The sequence below is a fragment of the Physcomitrium patens genome, chromosome 18 (assembly GCF_059467195.1).
Source record: "Physcomitrium patens ecotype Gransden chromosome 18, ASM5946719v1, whole genome shotgun sequence".
Taxonomy (NCBI): domain Eukaryota; kingdom Viridiplantae; phylum Streptophyta; class Bryopsida; order Funariales; family Funariaceae; genus Physcomitrium; species Physcomitrium patens.
Window position 1 is genome coordinate 9,707,038 of NC_143427.1, and position 18,476 is coordinate 9,725,513.

Genomic DNA, 18,476 nt, shown 5'->3' on the forward strand with positions numbered 1-18,476 from the left:
TACACAAAATGAGTTCATTACGCAATTGACTGTTTCAAGAGAAGTTCAAATTTGATACTTCAATTTAAATGTTTTGGGTAGATACTAGTGTCCATAACAATTGGTTGGTTCCGATGAATCCAACATAAATAATATTACCATATCAATTAAGTATCAGGCTTCTCGTACTGCCGGCAAAGGATGTTCACTGCTCATATGCGCTTCAGCGTGTTCCTTCAGATATTCCTTGCTGTGCATTTCTGTCAATCTGTAAACGTGATTTCCAGCATCGTAACAGACCAGTGCCAAAAGATCAGAAACACACATACTAGCATGCAAAGGAGAAACACAGGCTTATCTTCATCACAAATGGAGTTCATGACTTTGATCCTACTTGGATAAATATATGAAGAAAGCCGAATAAGACGCAGAATCAAATATGACGCGCAGGTTGAATCTCAAACCTGCTCATTGTGCGGTCCTTTGCAAATCCAAGTTCATCATCTACCAATAAGTCTGCGTCCTCGTGACGAGTGGAGCGAGTGTCATCCTTGAATTGAGGAGCATCGGCTCGAGTCACTATCTTTTCAAATAGCTCTTTAGGTGTCCCCTCCGCTGAGCACATAAACCGTGCCCTGTGATCATACATCACCTGTAGAGATATCAGGAAAAATCAGAAATGTGCAAAGCTTGTAGAGTAGTAGGGCCTGCAGCTTCTTGTCGAACTTCATTGTTTGATGCTGCCCCAGCTCTTCTCCCACCCTTTTGTAATTCAGACCCACAATTTAATATTTGACCAATAGCGGTAAATTTCACTTCACTGACCCGCCCTACACTCTACGCACTCTTTCAACCTACCCGCTATGCATCACTGAAATAGAATTTATTTCTATGAAATTTCGAAGAGTTACTTACATCTACTAGGGTAACAAACCGATACCCTGCTGATCGGTTGTGAGAACCTAATATAGGGACGTTGTCTAATGCCAACGTATGGAAGTTTTCTGTAACCATGCCACACAAAAAGCTTAGTCATTCCAATATAGTTCCACCATTAAACGTGGTAGCTCTAGGAAATGTTAGACATGTAAAGATGCACGATAACCAATAGTTCACATGTTTTTACTGGAGACAGCGTGTTGAGTACACTGCATAAGATAGACTTAGCATAAACAGCAGTAAATCTTGACATATCACAGAGGTCGTCTTATCAAAAAGAGTGAATCTTCTGACTAAAAGAAAACCCCCCATATGATTCAACTGGGCCTCCAAGAATGTCTCTGGCGTTAAATCATGTAAAGCTATAGATCAAACTCTCCTATCTCATGACCAACGAAGCATTACTAAAATGTAAACAAGAACCACTCACTGAACAGCCCGAAGAAGTCCGCAGCACCCAAAGGCATCTCACATAGCTCGTGAAACTGGAAATAGGCACAGCCTGCACCTGCCATAGGGACCTACAAACATATTCACGAGTTGATAAAATTCAAATTGTGAACAAGATTCTCAAAATTAAAAGGATAATTTGAATTTAAAAAATCATTTAAATAATAATAGGATAAAACATCTCATTTCTAACACGATGGGATCGTACATGTAATTTTCTGCCCATGATAACTTCTACCGTCGTTGGATTGGCTTCCTCTCCATCTAACTCAGCCAAAAACACCTTTCGTAAAGTTTCAGAAGCTCCAGGTCCCATGAAATAAAACCCAGTCTCAGCCTATTCAAGTAACAGCAATTCTTCAATCAGGTTCAGATAGTGACCATAAAAGGAACAGAAACACTTCGCGTATACAGGCTACCAAGCATTCAGAAAGGTCTCATTTTAATTGAAGAAGTCTTTTCCCCAATAAAGGATCCTAAGTTCTAGAAGGGTTTTTGGTAGGTTTTGATTGCAAAGCATCCTGGTGAAAATCGTGTTTGTGTGGACATAGTTAAGAGGATATCACTGTCTTACAGCTGTCAATCTTCGATAGTCAGTAACTGAGCCTATTTGATGGATCACACAGCGCTCCTGCAAACCACAACAAGAGCTTTGCTGACTTACAGTACAGAGAAAAGCTAAAAAAAGAACAGTCTGCAATTCACCAAACTGAAAGATGTGCGCCAGCGTTTAAGTTTTTGATATGTCTTACATACTTTGAGCTTTGCAATAAACGGTAGAAATAGATCCCGTTGCAATCCACCCTCATAAAGCTTCTCAGGTGCCCTGTTAGAGGTTGCCACCATTACCTACCACATCAGTTCTCCATGTCAGCTTTACTCTGCGAACATATCCAGCACTGCTTACCTTATTTCAACTTCAAAATTTCAATATCGAGTAATAAACGGCTGCCATAAATTTTCGACAACAAATTAAACGTGCCAAAGTTGCAGATTTTCTAACATAAGCAACTAAAGTCTGCAGAAACTCACAATTCCATGTCTAAATAAATGCTCAAAGAGTCGATTCAAAATGAGAGCATCGGCTACATCTGTAACCTGTACACGATCGACTAACCCACAATCAATACCTTAGAATGCACCAACACCACATGAACAAATATCACTACGAGTGTTACTATGCAGAGTGCAACATGCCAAAGCTTAATAGTCAATGCAATAACTGCATATCAAGCAAACTGAGCCCTATTTTACGAGCACTCCAAACGCTGAATATTTCAACACAGGACAAGCCGGAAGAGACAAACCATGAATTCGTCAATACATATTAAGATCGATTCTTCAGCAATTTCCTCGGCTACCATGTCTAGTGGATCAGTCATACCTCGGCTCCTCTGCGAACACAAGTGCCATGTAATATATTTAACCCATCGTTCAGCATGACCACAAAATAAACCGGAAAAGACGCAAACCAAAAAACCGATCGAAACAGCTCTAGAATTCAAATCATCAATAATCCTACCCTAAGAAGACCACACAGGAACCACTTTTCTATTCATGATAGCCGTCCCTACTGTGGCCAGGTTCAGGGATCAAACCACAGCTTACTTGTAAACGGCTATGAATATTTAACATGAAATCGTGGAAGTGAATCCGTTTCTTCCTCCATGTTTTGGGTCTATCGTCAAAAACACCCCCAGATTATCCAATTAGTGGATGATACTAAATTGCCATAATACACCTTTGAGCGGCCACCGAATAAACAGAACTAAGCGACCTGACTACGGAAAGCTTGTAGTTCAGCCTCCAATAACAAATCGAACACTTACAACTGTTCATAAAACATGTCCATGACCATGGTCTTTCCCGTTCCAACACCGCCGTACAAGTAAAGCCCTCGTGGAGATTTAGTTACAGACTTGGACACAAAATGCTTGAACAGCCAACCCCCTCCACTGCACGCAAATTCCAAACCCTTCGCACGACGTCAGTCCCTTCATCTGCTGTATTTCTCTGAGATCATATCAAAACTTTTTCTTACCTCTCTTTCCAGTTTAACTCGACCATGAGAAAGTCCTTGAAGGTGAAAGTCAACCTGTTCCGTTGAGAACTGCGAGGCGTATTCTTCTCCAGCCCAATATCAGGTGCATCTCTCATCAGATTTTCGTACAATTCTTGAAGTTCCATCAATGCCCTTTCCTGCTCCCATGACACAAATCGTTCATCTCAGTTGGTGCTTTTATTGGCAATTACCCCATGACTTGCGATGCAACCCTTAACTAATCGAATGAACAACATACTTCATTTGAACATAGCTCGTCATCGCTGGAACTTTCAACGATGCTGTAATGTCAATCAGCATCCAAAATCAGTAAGTGCACGTGCTTCGTTCGCAAGACATGAGCTGGAGTAAAAACTTTCCAAAAATACCTGGAATTTATCGCCAGGTTTCAACCCTCCAGTAGCAATCCGGTGTTCGTATTCTGCTAGCGGACCTGGTTTATACTCATCAACTGAACCTCCACCCCCCAAAGTCCAATTAAAGCAAATGGAATTTCAGTACTTCGTCAACACCATATTTAAAACATAAAATGTACAGAAATACGCTCTGTACTTTGAAATTCACAAGCATATCACCACCACCTATGCTTAAAAAGGAATGATTATGAACTGTAAAAAATTGCATTAAGGATCAAGTCAAAATCATCTAAAAATGCCACGCACCAGATTCTGAAGCTTCGACATGGGTGAACAGGCCCCTAATTGCAAAAGTATAGGTTTCCTGCAAGCCATGACTAGCAGCAACCTCTGCGCACTTCCAATGACCTGCACGTGAGTAGGGCTTCCTGTCACGAGAAAGTTCTGCTACAGACACTGCTCGTGGGTGGCATCGCCGCCAGTCAAACAGCTTGTGCGGCACTCGAGCGCGCACCGCGCGAGCCACCGCTCGCATCGTCCCACATAAAAAGCACGCAGTCTTGTTTCTCTTCTGTCGATTCTCGAAGCTTAACACAACGCGGATCCTCACAAACGACGAGCTGCAGAGCAGAGGTATGAAGTGATGAGCAACCGCTCCGGATGCAACCATAAGAAAAAAAAAAAAAAAAAAAAAAAAAAAAATTGCCAAAGAGATACGTAATCGTCAAAACACGAACACAGTCTAGGAGGCCACCACCAAAGTGTAAGGTCAGAGACACGATCAAGCGAGGGAAAGCTAGGCACAGGCAACATTAACGTCTTTCATCATCGAAACTGGCTCCAAAGACGAGACACACAACATCAATACTTCGAAAACACTCAGTCAAACACTCCTGGGCGTCTCAACCGAAGCGCACAAGCTCCACAAAAACACCACCAACTCACTCAAGTTTCAAGCTTGCAATCAGAATACCACCGAATTCGCCGCCTACTCCTGCATCATCAGCACAAAACTAAAGCCACACCAGTCCATTGATCCCCACAAGCAATTTTCGACCCTCACCAAGACCAAACCACGCCGATCCCCGAAGAAACCAGCCTACAAACCTCGAATGCTACAGCCCACGAAAACCTCGTCCGAACATGCACCAACACGCAACACTATGAACCTGGGACGGCACGCTAGCAAGAGGGGGAACGCACCCGTCAGCGGCTGAAGTTCAAGCAGCAAGCAACACAGTGATTGCTGCTGGTTGACTGGTATTCTAAACTAAGTTGTGATGGCGAAGAATGACCCAGAGCCCAATAAGGAACAGAAGTAAGTCCACAGTGATTTGCGTTTTACTGCTGTGCAGGAGTTGTAAACAATCAAACAGGTTCCAGCACAGTGATGCTGATCGGAAGTCCCACCTGGACGTTGGGGATGACGATAGAGGAGGAATCGCGGTGAGCGGGAGCGCAAATTCCCAGAGTTCTCGTGAAAAGGGAACTCGCAGGCAAGCAGTTCTCCCCATTCGGCGCCGCAAGTGGTGGGGATGAGGAGCGAGACTTGGTGGGACTGCCACCCTGGGGTCGGTCATAAGGGGCCCACTTTGCCACATAGGACATACAAGTGGACTTCTTCGCTAGGGCAGCGGGCAGGGAGACACTTCTGTGCAGTTCATCCTCTTCCCTGCCCGCCCCCCCCCCTTCCCCCTTTCAGAAGCTTGGACATGTATGTGGTGTGGATATTTTGATGGTTCTTTTCCTTGGCTAGTACATTTTTTGCCAAGTGTACTCCTTGTCTCTCGAGACGAAGAACCCTACCCAACAACAATATCGATAATTACCCATTGGACAAAACACTATTTGTAGGGAAAAAAAAAAAAAAAAGAAAAAAAAAAAGGTGAATTGTGGAATAAAAATTGTTTGTTTACTTTGGTGTGGTTTTGTTATTTATCCAAAACTTTGATTTTATAATTTTGTGAACAGCTTTTTGAGTAATCTTCTCGAGGGCACTTTCTGGAATCATCAACAAATGGAACTATTTTGCAATCAGTGTTGACATGTGAAGTCAAATCTTTTTCTGGTTTTCTATATATCTTCACTTTGCCTGCTTTGTGCATTTATGGTCATCGAGTGAAATCTCGGGAAATGACATTTACATAGTAAATTATTATTACTATTATGTTGAGTATTTTTAATAAAGAGGGTTAATTTAGTATACAAGTACATAAATAAACCATTTTCATGTAAGGAAATCTATAGACATTTTTTTAATTTAGTTGATGGACAATTAAACATGAAATTTTTTAATTTATATAATTTTTAATTTTTAATTTTTAAATAATTAATTTTTGAAATGATTTTTAATTTTTAATTTTTAATTGAAATAATTTTTAATTTAGTTGTAAGGAAAACTTTTTTTGAAAATTTTACTGTCATATATTTATATTTAATAATTCCACTTCAAACCTCAAATAAGAAAACAATCATGCAAAATGCAAACACTTTTTCATCTTCCTTTTAGTACTGAACACAAAAATAAGAAAGAAAGAAAAAATAAAAATAAAAAAATAAAAAAATGTTTTAGAATAATTCAAAATATTGTTGATGATATTTTGAAAAAACCTTAAAGTTAAAAATAATTTTTTTAACTAAATGTTAGTTATGTTCTGAATAGTTGGGTGACATGCAAAAATATTATTTTATCAAGAAATAATAGTTGTAAAAAATCATTTAATGTAAAGAAATGATATCAGTGGAATTAAAATGATAGATTATGCATAATCGTGAATTATTTCTTCTTCTTGGGTAATAATTAAAATTATATAATTATAAATCTCAATAAAAAAAATATTTAAAGAATCCATCTATATGCACTTATTATTATTGACCAAAAAATACTTATATCCAACATCTATTGTAGTCATTTTTTGAGTATGGCTTGTTAGAAGCCAACTACAGAAAAGAATTTGTATGTATGTATATATATATATATATATATATAAACTCTTTGTGTTCCTAAAACTATTAAAATTCATATATGATAAAATAAATTTATGTATTTTTTATTAATATTTTTTTCAAATTTTTGAACTTTGTCCAGCAAAACTCATATAATGTCCTTTGAAATCAAGTTCTATCTTATATTTTTGAAATTTATTCCAACCTAATCATTGAATTCAAACTTTAAAAGTCTCAGTGGATAATTATCATACATGCATTTGTAATCCTAATTATTATTTCTGCCCAATATGTAAGTTTTTAAATCTTTTAGTAAAATCCTTTTATTTCTTGCATCCAAATCATAAAACAATTAGAATTTTAATACTATATGTCTGACTTAAGACATGTGTTATTTATAAAGTTTGTAAGCCATATACTAGAAGATTTTTGATTTGATAAATTTGTGCACACCTTCTGAACAAATTGGATAGTTTAAAACTGCGTAATAAATGCTAAAGCACTTGTAAATTAAGGTTTTTAATAAATTTCTTTTAATTTTTTCAGGAAATTGTTAAAAAACTTGATCTTATTAAAAATTTGTCTAAGTTTTTAGTTACATAATAAAAATTTGGGTCCAATTTTACCATATCTTTTATCTTTTATTTTTTCTTTGATATGTATCCTTAAAAATGTAGTATGTTGAATTGACTTGGTATTTTAGTCTAAGGAATTTATCTTATTATTGTGGAATTAATTTCCACTTCTTGACCTAATAATTTAAATCCTATGTAAGCAACGTATTAAGTAGCTCGTCTTTAAGATATTCTTATTCTTTTATGGATTTATTGCTCAATGCATAAGAAAATATAATCATAGCAGCAAGTATTTTAAAGGTTTTATAAAATTTATTCTGTAACATGATATATATTATAATTATAAAAAATACATAATTAAAAATTAGTACTTGATTTTTTAGATTGAGTTATCTAAGTCATAGATATTAGGTCTTTTTCCAACCTTTTGTATAAAAAAATGGTTAATTGTGAATTATTTTATTCCAATATTAGACAAATTTTATTACAATTTATCAATTATTTTTATATTTGACCATTCATACCTTTATTTTCTTATCTACAATGGTTCTTTTTTCTTAAATATTACATTAATAATAATTATTGATAATTTTATATTTATTAAAAAATAAAATTTATTTTTCCTAAGCTAATATATGTAATATGGTAGACTTAATAAATAATTTAAATTATTCCCTTGGATTTACAATGAAAGCAAGGACATTATTATATACTTCTCCATGGTAGGAGGAAGTAGGTAGAATTGTCTTCTCATAGCTTGGAATACATGTTGTTTGGTGGGGCTAATAATATTTTTTTGATACTCTTTGAATTTTTTGGTGTCTCTAACAATATCTTTTTAAAGTTGCAATTAAATTATAACATTACATTCTTGGTTATTATTTAATTATCCAAAATATTATCTTTGTCAATGTTTAAAGGTTTTAAAAATCAATTCACAAAATAAAATAGAATTTAAAGATTATAGCCTATTTAAGAATAAAATAAAAGATGAATATTGACAAGATTAAAGGTAATCTTAATTTTTCTACTATTTATTCTTACCTAGAAAAAAGATATAAATTACAAGAATTCATAGAATTTAAATAAACAAAAGATATGTATTCAAATAAAATAGCAAATGAAAAGAGAAAAGATATGAGTTTAAGAGGAAATTGGAATATTTATTGCTAAAAAGATAAAAACTAAAGACTCTTAAAACTAAAATAAAAACAAGAAATACTTGATAAAAGTGAATAAGATCTTATTCTTATCTCTATATATATTATTTAAGTAAGGAACTATATAATAACATTTTATAAGCAACATAATACTTATCTAGCTTGCAAGACACATATCTAACTTGTAAGATAAGTTTCTAATATATTTGCACATCATAAAAAAATTGGCTATGTTTGCAACCTAATAATTATCTACAAACACATATAAAGTTAAATTTTTATCTATAAAGCTTGTAAAAATATTTTTAAGGAGATATTAAAAATATAATATAATATAATTTATTTTACCTTATTTTATTTATTTCTACCTTATCCTATTTAATTATAATTTTTAAAATAAATATATTAAAATTTCATGATATTATCTATCCTACTAAGCAAAAAATTCTATGAAAAGTTGTAAATTTGATTCATAAATTGATAAAGTCCAACATTTGTCAAGTAATATTAGGAAAAAATTCTATTTATGTTTTGCACAAATGTGATTGATAGATCCTTTGTACCATTAATAATGTTCCATATCAAAGTAAGAAGACCGCCCAATTATGTAATTATTATTGAGGCCTAAATTACTATCTTCAAACAATATAATTTGCATACTATCAAGTATAATATCCACCTCCAATAGTATCACTAAGTATCAAGAGTCTCTTTCAAGACTAGAATACTAAAAACAGAATATCTTACTAACTTTTTTAAGAAGAATATTATCTATCTTAACAATCTTTATTAGAATTTCAATGTTGTTTATATTAAGATAAATTAAAATTTTTATTTAATAATTTCATATAAAAAAGTAATTATATATTATTACAAACTTTAAAATGAGATTATTCATTTTCATAAACATGTGTGATGATCTTTTATCATCCTCGAGCTTCTTTTAATTGTACATTCATTATTGTATATAGCTTTAATAAAAAAATTGCAAAATCTCTTGTCATAAATTTATCAACTTTTGAAATGTTAAAAATATAAAACTATAGATGATAATCATACTTAATATAAAATTTTAATTATGGATTAAAAGAATATATAATATTATTATAAAAATATTCTAATAATAATAAAAGAGTTTTTAAATTAATTTAATTATATTTAATATTACATTATAAATATTATTCTAATACTTAATTCACTTTCTTTGTTTGTCTATCAATTTAAAGATAAAAAACTAGATTAATTTTATATAGATTCATCATAAAATTATCATTTGAAATGATATATAAAAAAAATCAACTTGAGTTGTATAGAATATATATTTTTTTATCTTGAAAAATAATCTTGTAATCTCTAAATTTATTTATTATATAAAAAAAAAAAAAAAATTGTACTTTTTTAATAGACCAAACTATTGTCTAAATAACAATTATTAACAATTGTCTAAACATCAATTTGGTTGTTTTAGAATTATAATCTACTAATTTATTGGAGATATTTTTAGATAAACTATTGAAAAAAATAAACTTATAAGAGATTTAATTTATTTAAAGATTATAATTTTTTAAAAATAGTAGATCAAAAATCTATAGATCAATAAAAAAATATAATAATATCAAATATTATTATGTTGTTATGATCATTTGTTGCTTTATCCATAGAAATAGTGTCATATTATACCACATCTATTAGATAAAAGAAAAAATAATTATTATAATATAAATAATAATATAATTATATTATTGATTTTATATTAAAAAAAATTACTTACTTTGTAGGACCATAAATAAGAAAAAATAAAATAATTTAGAAAAAAATATTATAGGCATCTTTAAGTAAAAGTAAAGATTAGTTTTCTGAAAAAATTACCTAAATAACCATAGATTAATATCTAAAGAAGACTAATGGTGAACCTTGATTAAAAGCAAACCTTAAGATATAAAACCACATGCCTATAGTAGATAGAAAATTATTTTATTAATTCAAGAACAAGTTTTAAGAAAAGACTTGACAAAGTTTTTCTAAGAGTATATTTTTAAGGATTTTAGTGCATATTAACTTTGTCACAATTTTGCAAAGTTAGTATTATTTTAGATGATTTTTTTTTTGTGGAATAAAAAATAATATACTTTTCACTGAATTTTGTGGCTTTTGTGGAAAATATATAAATAGAATGTTGTGGATTTGCAAATATAGTTGTATTGAATGTATATTGTGAAGTTAAGCTTAATTGGATTACTAAATAAAAACTAATTAAAATTAAAGTAAATTAGAGATTTTAAAATTAAAATTTAAAAGACAACAAGGATTTTTGCAATCTTGAGTAATTTTCTAATTGGATTGAAACTAATTTTTTGTATACTTATAATTGATGTATTTTAAAACAAATTATACAAATTTTGAAAATAAGAGTACATTTCAAATGGTTGCTATTGATGTTTGAAGGTTAATATGAAGGTTAAAAAATAAGAAAAACCAACACTTGAAAAAATATGAATGATTTTTTTTTTCTAATTAATAAGTTTGATTTTTTGTATCTTTTATTAACTAGTATGTTAGAGACTATAAAAAAATATATTAAGATCAAAAATTATTCTAATAATTATTAAAAATATTAAATAATTTTTAAAATTTATTTAAGATTTAATTAAGATTTATTATGATTTTTTAAGGTTTGTTTAAGATTCCACTAAGACATGTAGGATTTTTTTAGATTTGGTTAGAATTTGATTGAGAGTTTTTAGAATCTTCTTAAAATTAATTAAAAAATTAATTATAATTTTAAAATATTTAATTATAATATGATGAATAATTAATAAGTATTTAATTAAGGTTTTATTAAAATATTTAAGAATCTACTTAGGATTTTATTCAAATTTAGTAAGTATATAATTAGAATTTAATTAGAATTTCTTTAAGATTAGCTAAGATTTAGTTAGATTTTCTTTTATATTTTTAATAATTTCTTCATGATTTATTAAATATTTTTTAAGGATTTTTTTAGGATTGATTTGAGTTTCTTTAAGGTTTAAATATGGTTATTTAAAATTATTAGGAGTTGATTAGAATGTAATATTATTTTTTTAGGATTTTTTAAAGATTAACAAGGAATACTTAACAAAATTGGAAGCTTTCTTAAGTTGCTTAAGATTTCCAAAAATATGTTTTAAACACCTCATGGATTATTTTTGGATTATAAATCTAATTTCAAGGTAAGATCAAGACCTTCTATAATCAAATACCAAGTGCATTTTTAAGCTGATCTTTACATAATACAATATTAGTGTTATGAGTAACATCTCTTAAAAATAAAATTCAATCACATAAAACTTCTACATATACCTATCTAATTTTATTTACTAATAAATTTCTATGATTCTTAACAAATGATTTAATAGTGTATTGTAATGTAGCTACTAGATTCTCTACAATATATATACAATTTTTCTTATTGTCATGAAGATTTTTTTTGTTTATTGAGATATTTGGAGTGTATTGCATCAATTTGCATATCTTCTATTTTAAAATATATATATTAAGAACTTTTTGGTGTTGAAAAAAATTAATAAGATATTAAAGTATATTCTTATAATTTCCATATTCAAAGCTATAAAAGTCAATTATCATTCTTCACAACAAATTCAATTAATTGACTTAATGTTTAACAATTAGGTAAGTTTAACATAAGCTCAAGTCATATTGAAATTTTAAAAGAATTAGTTGATAAGTACAACATCATTTGACTTGATACTAATTGGTGGTTGTCAAAATTACAAAACATATAATAATATCAAACAATTATCTTAGCATTATTATGTTGTAATGCAACTATTTGAAAAAAGAAAAGAAAAAACAAAGAAAAAGATATATATATATATATATATATATAAGAATTTAATTAAAAAGATAATATCAAATTATTTTAAAAACATAAATAAAAGATAGAAAAGTATTAGATTTTTTAATTCTACTTCTATTGTTTTTTTTATTAATTTTTTTGTTTCTGTTTTATAGGACTATAAACAAGATGAATATAAGTAGCTTAGTAAAAATAATATTATAGGCATCCATAGGTAAAAATAAAGAATATATTTTAGTAGAGAGTTTTTTAGAAAAATCTTAGATTGATATCAAGGAATGACCAGTTTTCAACAACAGTTAAAACCAAATCGAAAGGCACAAAACTACACATTGACAAGTATGGATTTTCTTTTGTCGATTCAAGAAAAATGTTAGAGAGGACACTTCATAAGGTTTCTTTGAGCATTGATTAAGTGTAATTTGAGTAGATAATAATTTTATGAAAAATTTACAAAATTTAGATTGTTTAAGATGATTGTATTTTTTTGTGAAATAAAAGAGGATTTATATTTTCAAAGAATTTATGATTTTTGTATTAAACTAAAAAGTAAAAAGGATTAAGTTTGTAAATGTAGTTTTGTTAAATGCTTTTTGTGAACTTGAACTTAATTGGATAATAAGATCATTTTTTTTAAAAAATAAAATCGAGTAGATTAAGGACTCAAAAATTAGATTTTGAAGCATAGTGAAAAAATTTATGATTTTGAAAAATCCTCAATTTAAATGGATGTGATTTTTGATAAGCGAATACTTTAATTCATTCTAAATACTTGTGAAAATTTTAAAAATAAGTTAAATATACAAAAAATAAATACTAATGCTAAATATTATAATTTAGGTAAAAAAAAAGATGGCCAATACTCAAGTAAATAATTATAATAGATTTTTTTCCTTCCTATTAATAATTTTGATTTTTTCTAGATTTTTTATGTTTTATTCAACTAAAATATTAAAAAAAAAATTAAATTTAAAAATTAATATTATAATTTATAAAATTTAAAATTTGATATAGAGTTATGATAGAATTTAATAAGAATATTCTTAAGATTATTTTAGGATTTATAGGAATTTGTTGAGATTTGTTCAAGATTTGTGTAAGATTTTTTTATGATTCCACTATAATTATATTATGATTTCTTTTTGATTATTTTATAATTTCTTGAAGTTTTTATTAAGATTTCTTTAAGGTTGCTTTGAATTTCTATAGGATTTTTTTAAATTGGTTAGAATCTATTTACGGTTAATAATTTTTTAAGGTTTGTTTGTAATTGATTAAAATGTGTTTAGATATATTTAGGATTTTTTAAAGATTTATAGGATGTACTTAAGATAACTGGAAGTCTATTAAAGTTTTTCAAGATTGTAAAAAATATGTTTTCAAACACCTTAAGTATTGTTTTGGATTGTAACTTCAACTTTGAAGTAAAATCAAACCCTTCCAAATTAAGATGCCTAATACGTTTCCAAGCTGATTTTCACATAATACAACATGATAAAATTAAATTTTATTTGTTGCAAGAAAATTGCATTATTATTATTATTATGATATAATTTATAAAGAATACATATAATTTGTGCAATATTGATGTATGTTGTTCAAAAATAGATAAAAACTTTGACAAGGTAGAACTTAAAAATGATATTATAATAAATCTAGTTTTTGTTTAGGAGGTTGAATAGCCTTAAAGCTGAATTTCAACTAATAATTCTACTTGGTCAATAGATTTTTGAAACTTTGATCTTGTACCATCAAATTTTTTAAGTCAAGCACTTCTTGGTGGATGCTCTATCACATAAAAATTTACTTGTATATGTATAGATGTTAAAGTAGCTCTAAATTTTTTTATATCTTCATATCCAACTAAACTTGATGTTGTTTGTTATGATAAAGTAAATTGATGCATTGCAATTACTAACACTTTAAGTTTTTCTTATGTTTATGCTATAACATCCTTTGCAAAATTTGCTATAAGTATACAATAGAAAAATGAAATATATTATATTACTTATAATAAGGAGTATAGAAGAATTAATAATAAGAAAATAATTCTAAGAACAATATCAAAATAGTTGTAGATAATTCAAAATCTCTATAAAGCATGTATATTTTTAAAGAAGAGAAATAATCCACTTTAAATTAAGAAAGATAAAACTCCAATATTATAAATATGTACTTCTTAATATGTCAAAAAAAACTCAAAAAATGAAAATAAATAACTTAGATGTATATTTAAGATATGTTGCAAAGAAAGAGAGAATGTGTTTACTACCATCCTATCTTTTATCTATGTCTTTTAAAAATATAATTTATATTTTATTCTTTCACCTTATAGATATGTTACAACACACCAATGCTACATGCAAATGCTTTAATGGCCACCTCACATGTATTCAACTTACAAGATACATGTCTGACTTATAGGGCAAGTTTTTAACATATCTACCATGTAGCCAATAAGTAATACAAGTTGCCAAAGTTTGCAACATGTGGCTAACTTGTTGGTCAAGTTTTCAACCTATTAATTACCTACAAATATGCATAAAGAAATCTAAAAAGCTTTTTAAAAAGACATCAAAATTTTAACCTACTTTTATTTCTATCTAATTCTATTTAGTCTTACATATCAAAATAAATGTAGTAATACTTATAAATGCCTATAATTAAAAGTTATGTATATATTTTCTTAATATTATAAAGTTAACAAAGAATTAAATTTTTTTTAAAGTGGCCTTTATGATAGCTTTATAATTTAAATAAATATAAAAAATAAAATAATTAATATATAAATTATCATATAGTCTATTTAAGAATATTTTTTAATTTAATATATCTTCAAATGACTTTTATAACATTTTATAAAGTAATTTTTTTAGAAAAAACATATTTATCTATTTATTTTTATTTTTATTATTATGAGAATATAGATGTATATGATAAATATTCTATAAAGCTATGCATGTTTTAAATTTAAATAAATAGCAGTTACACAAAAAACAATCACGTAACATAAAAAATTATAAAATATAAAATAAATAAATAAGTATTAAAATTAATATACTTTTATCAAGAAGTAATTTTTAAAAATAAGACAAATCATTTTTTATGTAACATCAAATTAGTCTTAGAATGAAAATATTATTATTAACAATAAACATCATGTTCTTTGTATGAAGAAGAGGCATTTATAACAACAAAAGCTAAATGTTTAATTAAAATAAATAATCATAATAAAAAATAGATTTAAAAATTATTTTCAAAAATTAAAAATTATGTATGCTAACAAACGTTTTTTTTTATAAACAAGAAGAAATTATAGACCATATTACATATAAAATAGACAGAAATAAGTAAAACAATAAAGTAAATTTTTATGTATTATTAGCAAAAATAATTGGACGAATCAATTTGGCCAAAAATACTTTAATACTAATTTTAAATAAAAAAATAAAAATCTAAGGTAGAAGATACTTTAAGAAATTTTCAACAATGATATATTTTTACTATATTTACAACACTTTTCATGTATTTAAAGATGATAAGAAGATAGGAATGAACTAAATATTTTATTTATAAACTATTTATATTCTAAATGTATCATATATATATATATATATATATATATATATATATGATGATACTATTGTTTTAAAAATATTAAAACTATTAAAAATAGTAATAATAATTTATAATCTTTTTTAAAATTTAAAAAATTAAATTATGCTTTAAATGAAAAAAATTAATATAATTATCATTAAGATTATATTATTTAACTAAATCTTTAAATATAAAAATTTCGTTTATTTCTATTATTAAATCATATTTTTTCTTACAAAGTTTAAAAATATATTTAAACAAGATATTAACTATTTTTCATTCATTATATGTATACATATAATTAACTCATCTTTTTGATAATTATAGTAATTTTTAAAGATGAAGAGAATAATTTTTTAAAAATTTAATTTAAATGTATAAAAATATAAAAATAATACCTAATATTCTATTATTTAATAAGATAATTTAACATTATATAATATAATGAATAATTATAAAAAATTAAAAATAATTCAAGAAAATTGATGTAAATAATAAGAAACTGATCATAAGTATAAATTTAGATTTTTAAATTTGAAATATCTAGTATTATAGTACATTCTAAAATAGTAATGCTCTTTGAAAGTTTGTTAATCATAAAATCAAATTAGAACAAGTTTAGTTTATTTTTTTAATTTAATTTGATAAATATAAATATTTATATGTATATATATATATATATATATATAAGTTATTATACATAACTAAAATAAAATGATATTAGTCACATATTATTAATAATAGTCATAAGTTATTAATATAATTTAGATATTATGGCACTAATTGCATATAAATATATTAAAAGTAATATATTATAGCATAAAATATCAAGCATACAAAGATAAAAGAATCTTAATATATCTATTTTATTTTTTATGTTAAAATTGTAGTAATTGTCACATTAATAGTTTGAACAATAATGATATTGTAAGAATAAATATTATCCCATTAATTTTTTGTTGATGACTTTATTGAAATTATATTTTTTTAGAAGAATGATCTTTCTTAAATTCTATTCTTTTAATATGATAATATTAAACAAAGTTTGAAACATGAAAAATGTATATATATATATATATATATATATATAATTTAAAAGAATTATTCTTCTAAAAGATGTTAATTACCCGAATGTTAAAAAATTAATTTTTTAACCCGAATTAGAAGATGGGCTCAATTAAAAGTTGCTTTTAATTAGTGGTATAGAGTGAAAGATACAATTAATAAGAAATAATGATGAACAAGTACAAAAAAAAGTGAAAATAGCATAATCAAACAATTATACACATAAAAAACTATTCATATTTTAGTCACTAAATTTTTAATAGGAATTTCTTTATTATCTAATGACATAAAAATATATAAATCTAATTTATTGTGAATAAATTATGAAGGTTTTAAAATAAAGAGAAATTTTTTTAAAAAATTTTAAAATATTCTATCTTAAGAATAACTTGCTTCAGTGGTCAAGGATTCAAGCCTTACTAAGGCTTACAAGTAGTATATATGTCCTATAGAGGCCACAAAGCCTTAATCTTATACTCCTACCTACATCCAAGGTGCTACAACCCATATGAGACATGTATACCTCCATTTTGACAACTATTACACTAATTGTTGGTTCTCCTATTCTTCACTAGTGAAATCTTCTTTTTGTCATTTTTTACTACATCATGGTATTCAAAAACATCCAATTAGCATATAAACCTTGTGAGGCCTTCAAATCTTGCTCAAATTATAAATGGCCTCTCAAGATAATGAATTATTTTTATCAATGTCTTAAAAATATATTCCACAAATTTCTAATAAAATCTAAATTAATTTTAAATAAACTTTAGTAATCTCTATAATTTTCATATTATCATAATATTAATTTTTAAAATTTTAAATTAAAATTTTTTGGGTATTTTTTAAATTAATAGAATCAATTCAAATCAACTAAAAATCTAAATTTTTTTACATAAATAATTAAGAAGACATGATGTTCTTTTTCAGACTTCTTTTGCCTAAAACCAATAAAAATAAGAATAAACACTAAACCAAGTAAGATAATTGGCTCCAAGACTTACTAAATCTCCATTTCTATGACTTTTTCTTTAATATGACTCTTGTAACTCATAAATCCTTCTAAATTCTAATAAATACTTAACTATTTTAATTGAATCTTTAATTTTAAAATTTTATATCTAAATAACTTAAATCCTAATTTTAACAATTCCACCAATTAAGATGCATTGGTAGGACTTACATTCTATTTAATAATAAAATCCACATTAATAAACTTGAAATTCTATGTAAATCAAGTAAGGATTTTCACTTAATTATAAATAACTTGTTAATTTTAATATGTTTAAAACTTAAGGAAAAAAAATCACTCTCTCCTGGATTAAAACTAAGTTACACTCTATGGTTCTTAACATCTACTGCCCCCTTCACACAAATTGTTGGTTTCATCCATTATCATCAGTAGAGAAGTGGTAACTATTGTGATTAGAATGTGGTGGAATTAAACCAGCATTACAGCTCTTAAAAGGCCATGGAAGCTTCAGAATG

The 18,476-nt window shown here is 27.1% G+C and overlaps 1 protein-coding gene across 15 annotated transcripts; it reads right to left on the bottom strand.

Annotated features, from left to right (window-relative positions):
- On the bottom strand, nt 1-5,402 carry LOC112295457 (uncharacterized). 15 transcript variants are annotated; one of them, XR_016498398.1, is made up of 15 exons: nt 5,197-5,402; nt 4,093-4,406; nt 3,799-3,881; nt 3,464-3,567; nt 3,198-3,323; nt 2,977-3,046; nt 2,676-2,762; nt 2,401-2,466; nt 2,125-2,217; nt 1,943-1,999; nt 1,577-1,705; nt 1,349-1,439; nt 895-983; nt 444-614; nt 1-247 (listed from the first exon to the last, which is right to left on the bottom strand). XR_016498398.1 is itself a non-coding variant. In XM_090244478.1 (15 exons), the coding sequence occupies exons 1-15, from the start codon at nt 5,385-5,387 to the stop codon at nt 154-156; spliced, it is 1,782 nt and encodes a 593-aa protein (XP_090100604.1). In that variant the 5' UTR covers nt 5,388-5,402; the 3' UTR covers nt 1-153. The 15 variants fall into 15 exon arrangements, 12 of the variants coding, with proteins under 12 accessions (XP_090100604.1, XP_090100603.1, XP_024402869.1 ...); XR_016498397.1 differs by having other exon boundaries at nt 3,799-3,887; XR_016498399.1 differs by lacking the exon at nt 5,197-5,402 and adding an exon at nt 4,850-4,989.
- Between the last annotated feature and the right edge of the window lie 13,074 nt (nt 5,403-18,476).

Excerpts from the sequence above, each read along its gene's own strand:
- LOC112295457 (XM_090244477.1), bottom strand. The coding sequence starts at position 5,387 with ATGTGGCAAAGTGGGCCCCTTATGACCGACCCCAGGGTGGCAGTCCCA. Across the intron at positions 2,467-2,675 it reads TATGTATTGACGAATTCATG|GTTACAGATGTAGCCGATGC; the intron begins GTTTGTCTCTTC and ends GATCGTGTACAG. Across the intron at positions 1,706-1,942 it reads ACTATCGAAGATTGACAGCT|GCTGAGACTGGGTTTTATTT; the intron begins GTAAGACAGTGA and ends TTACTTGAATAG.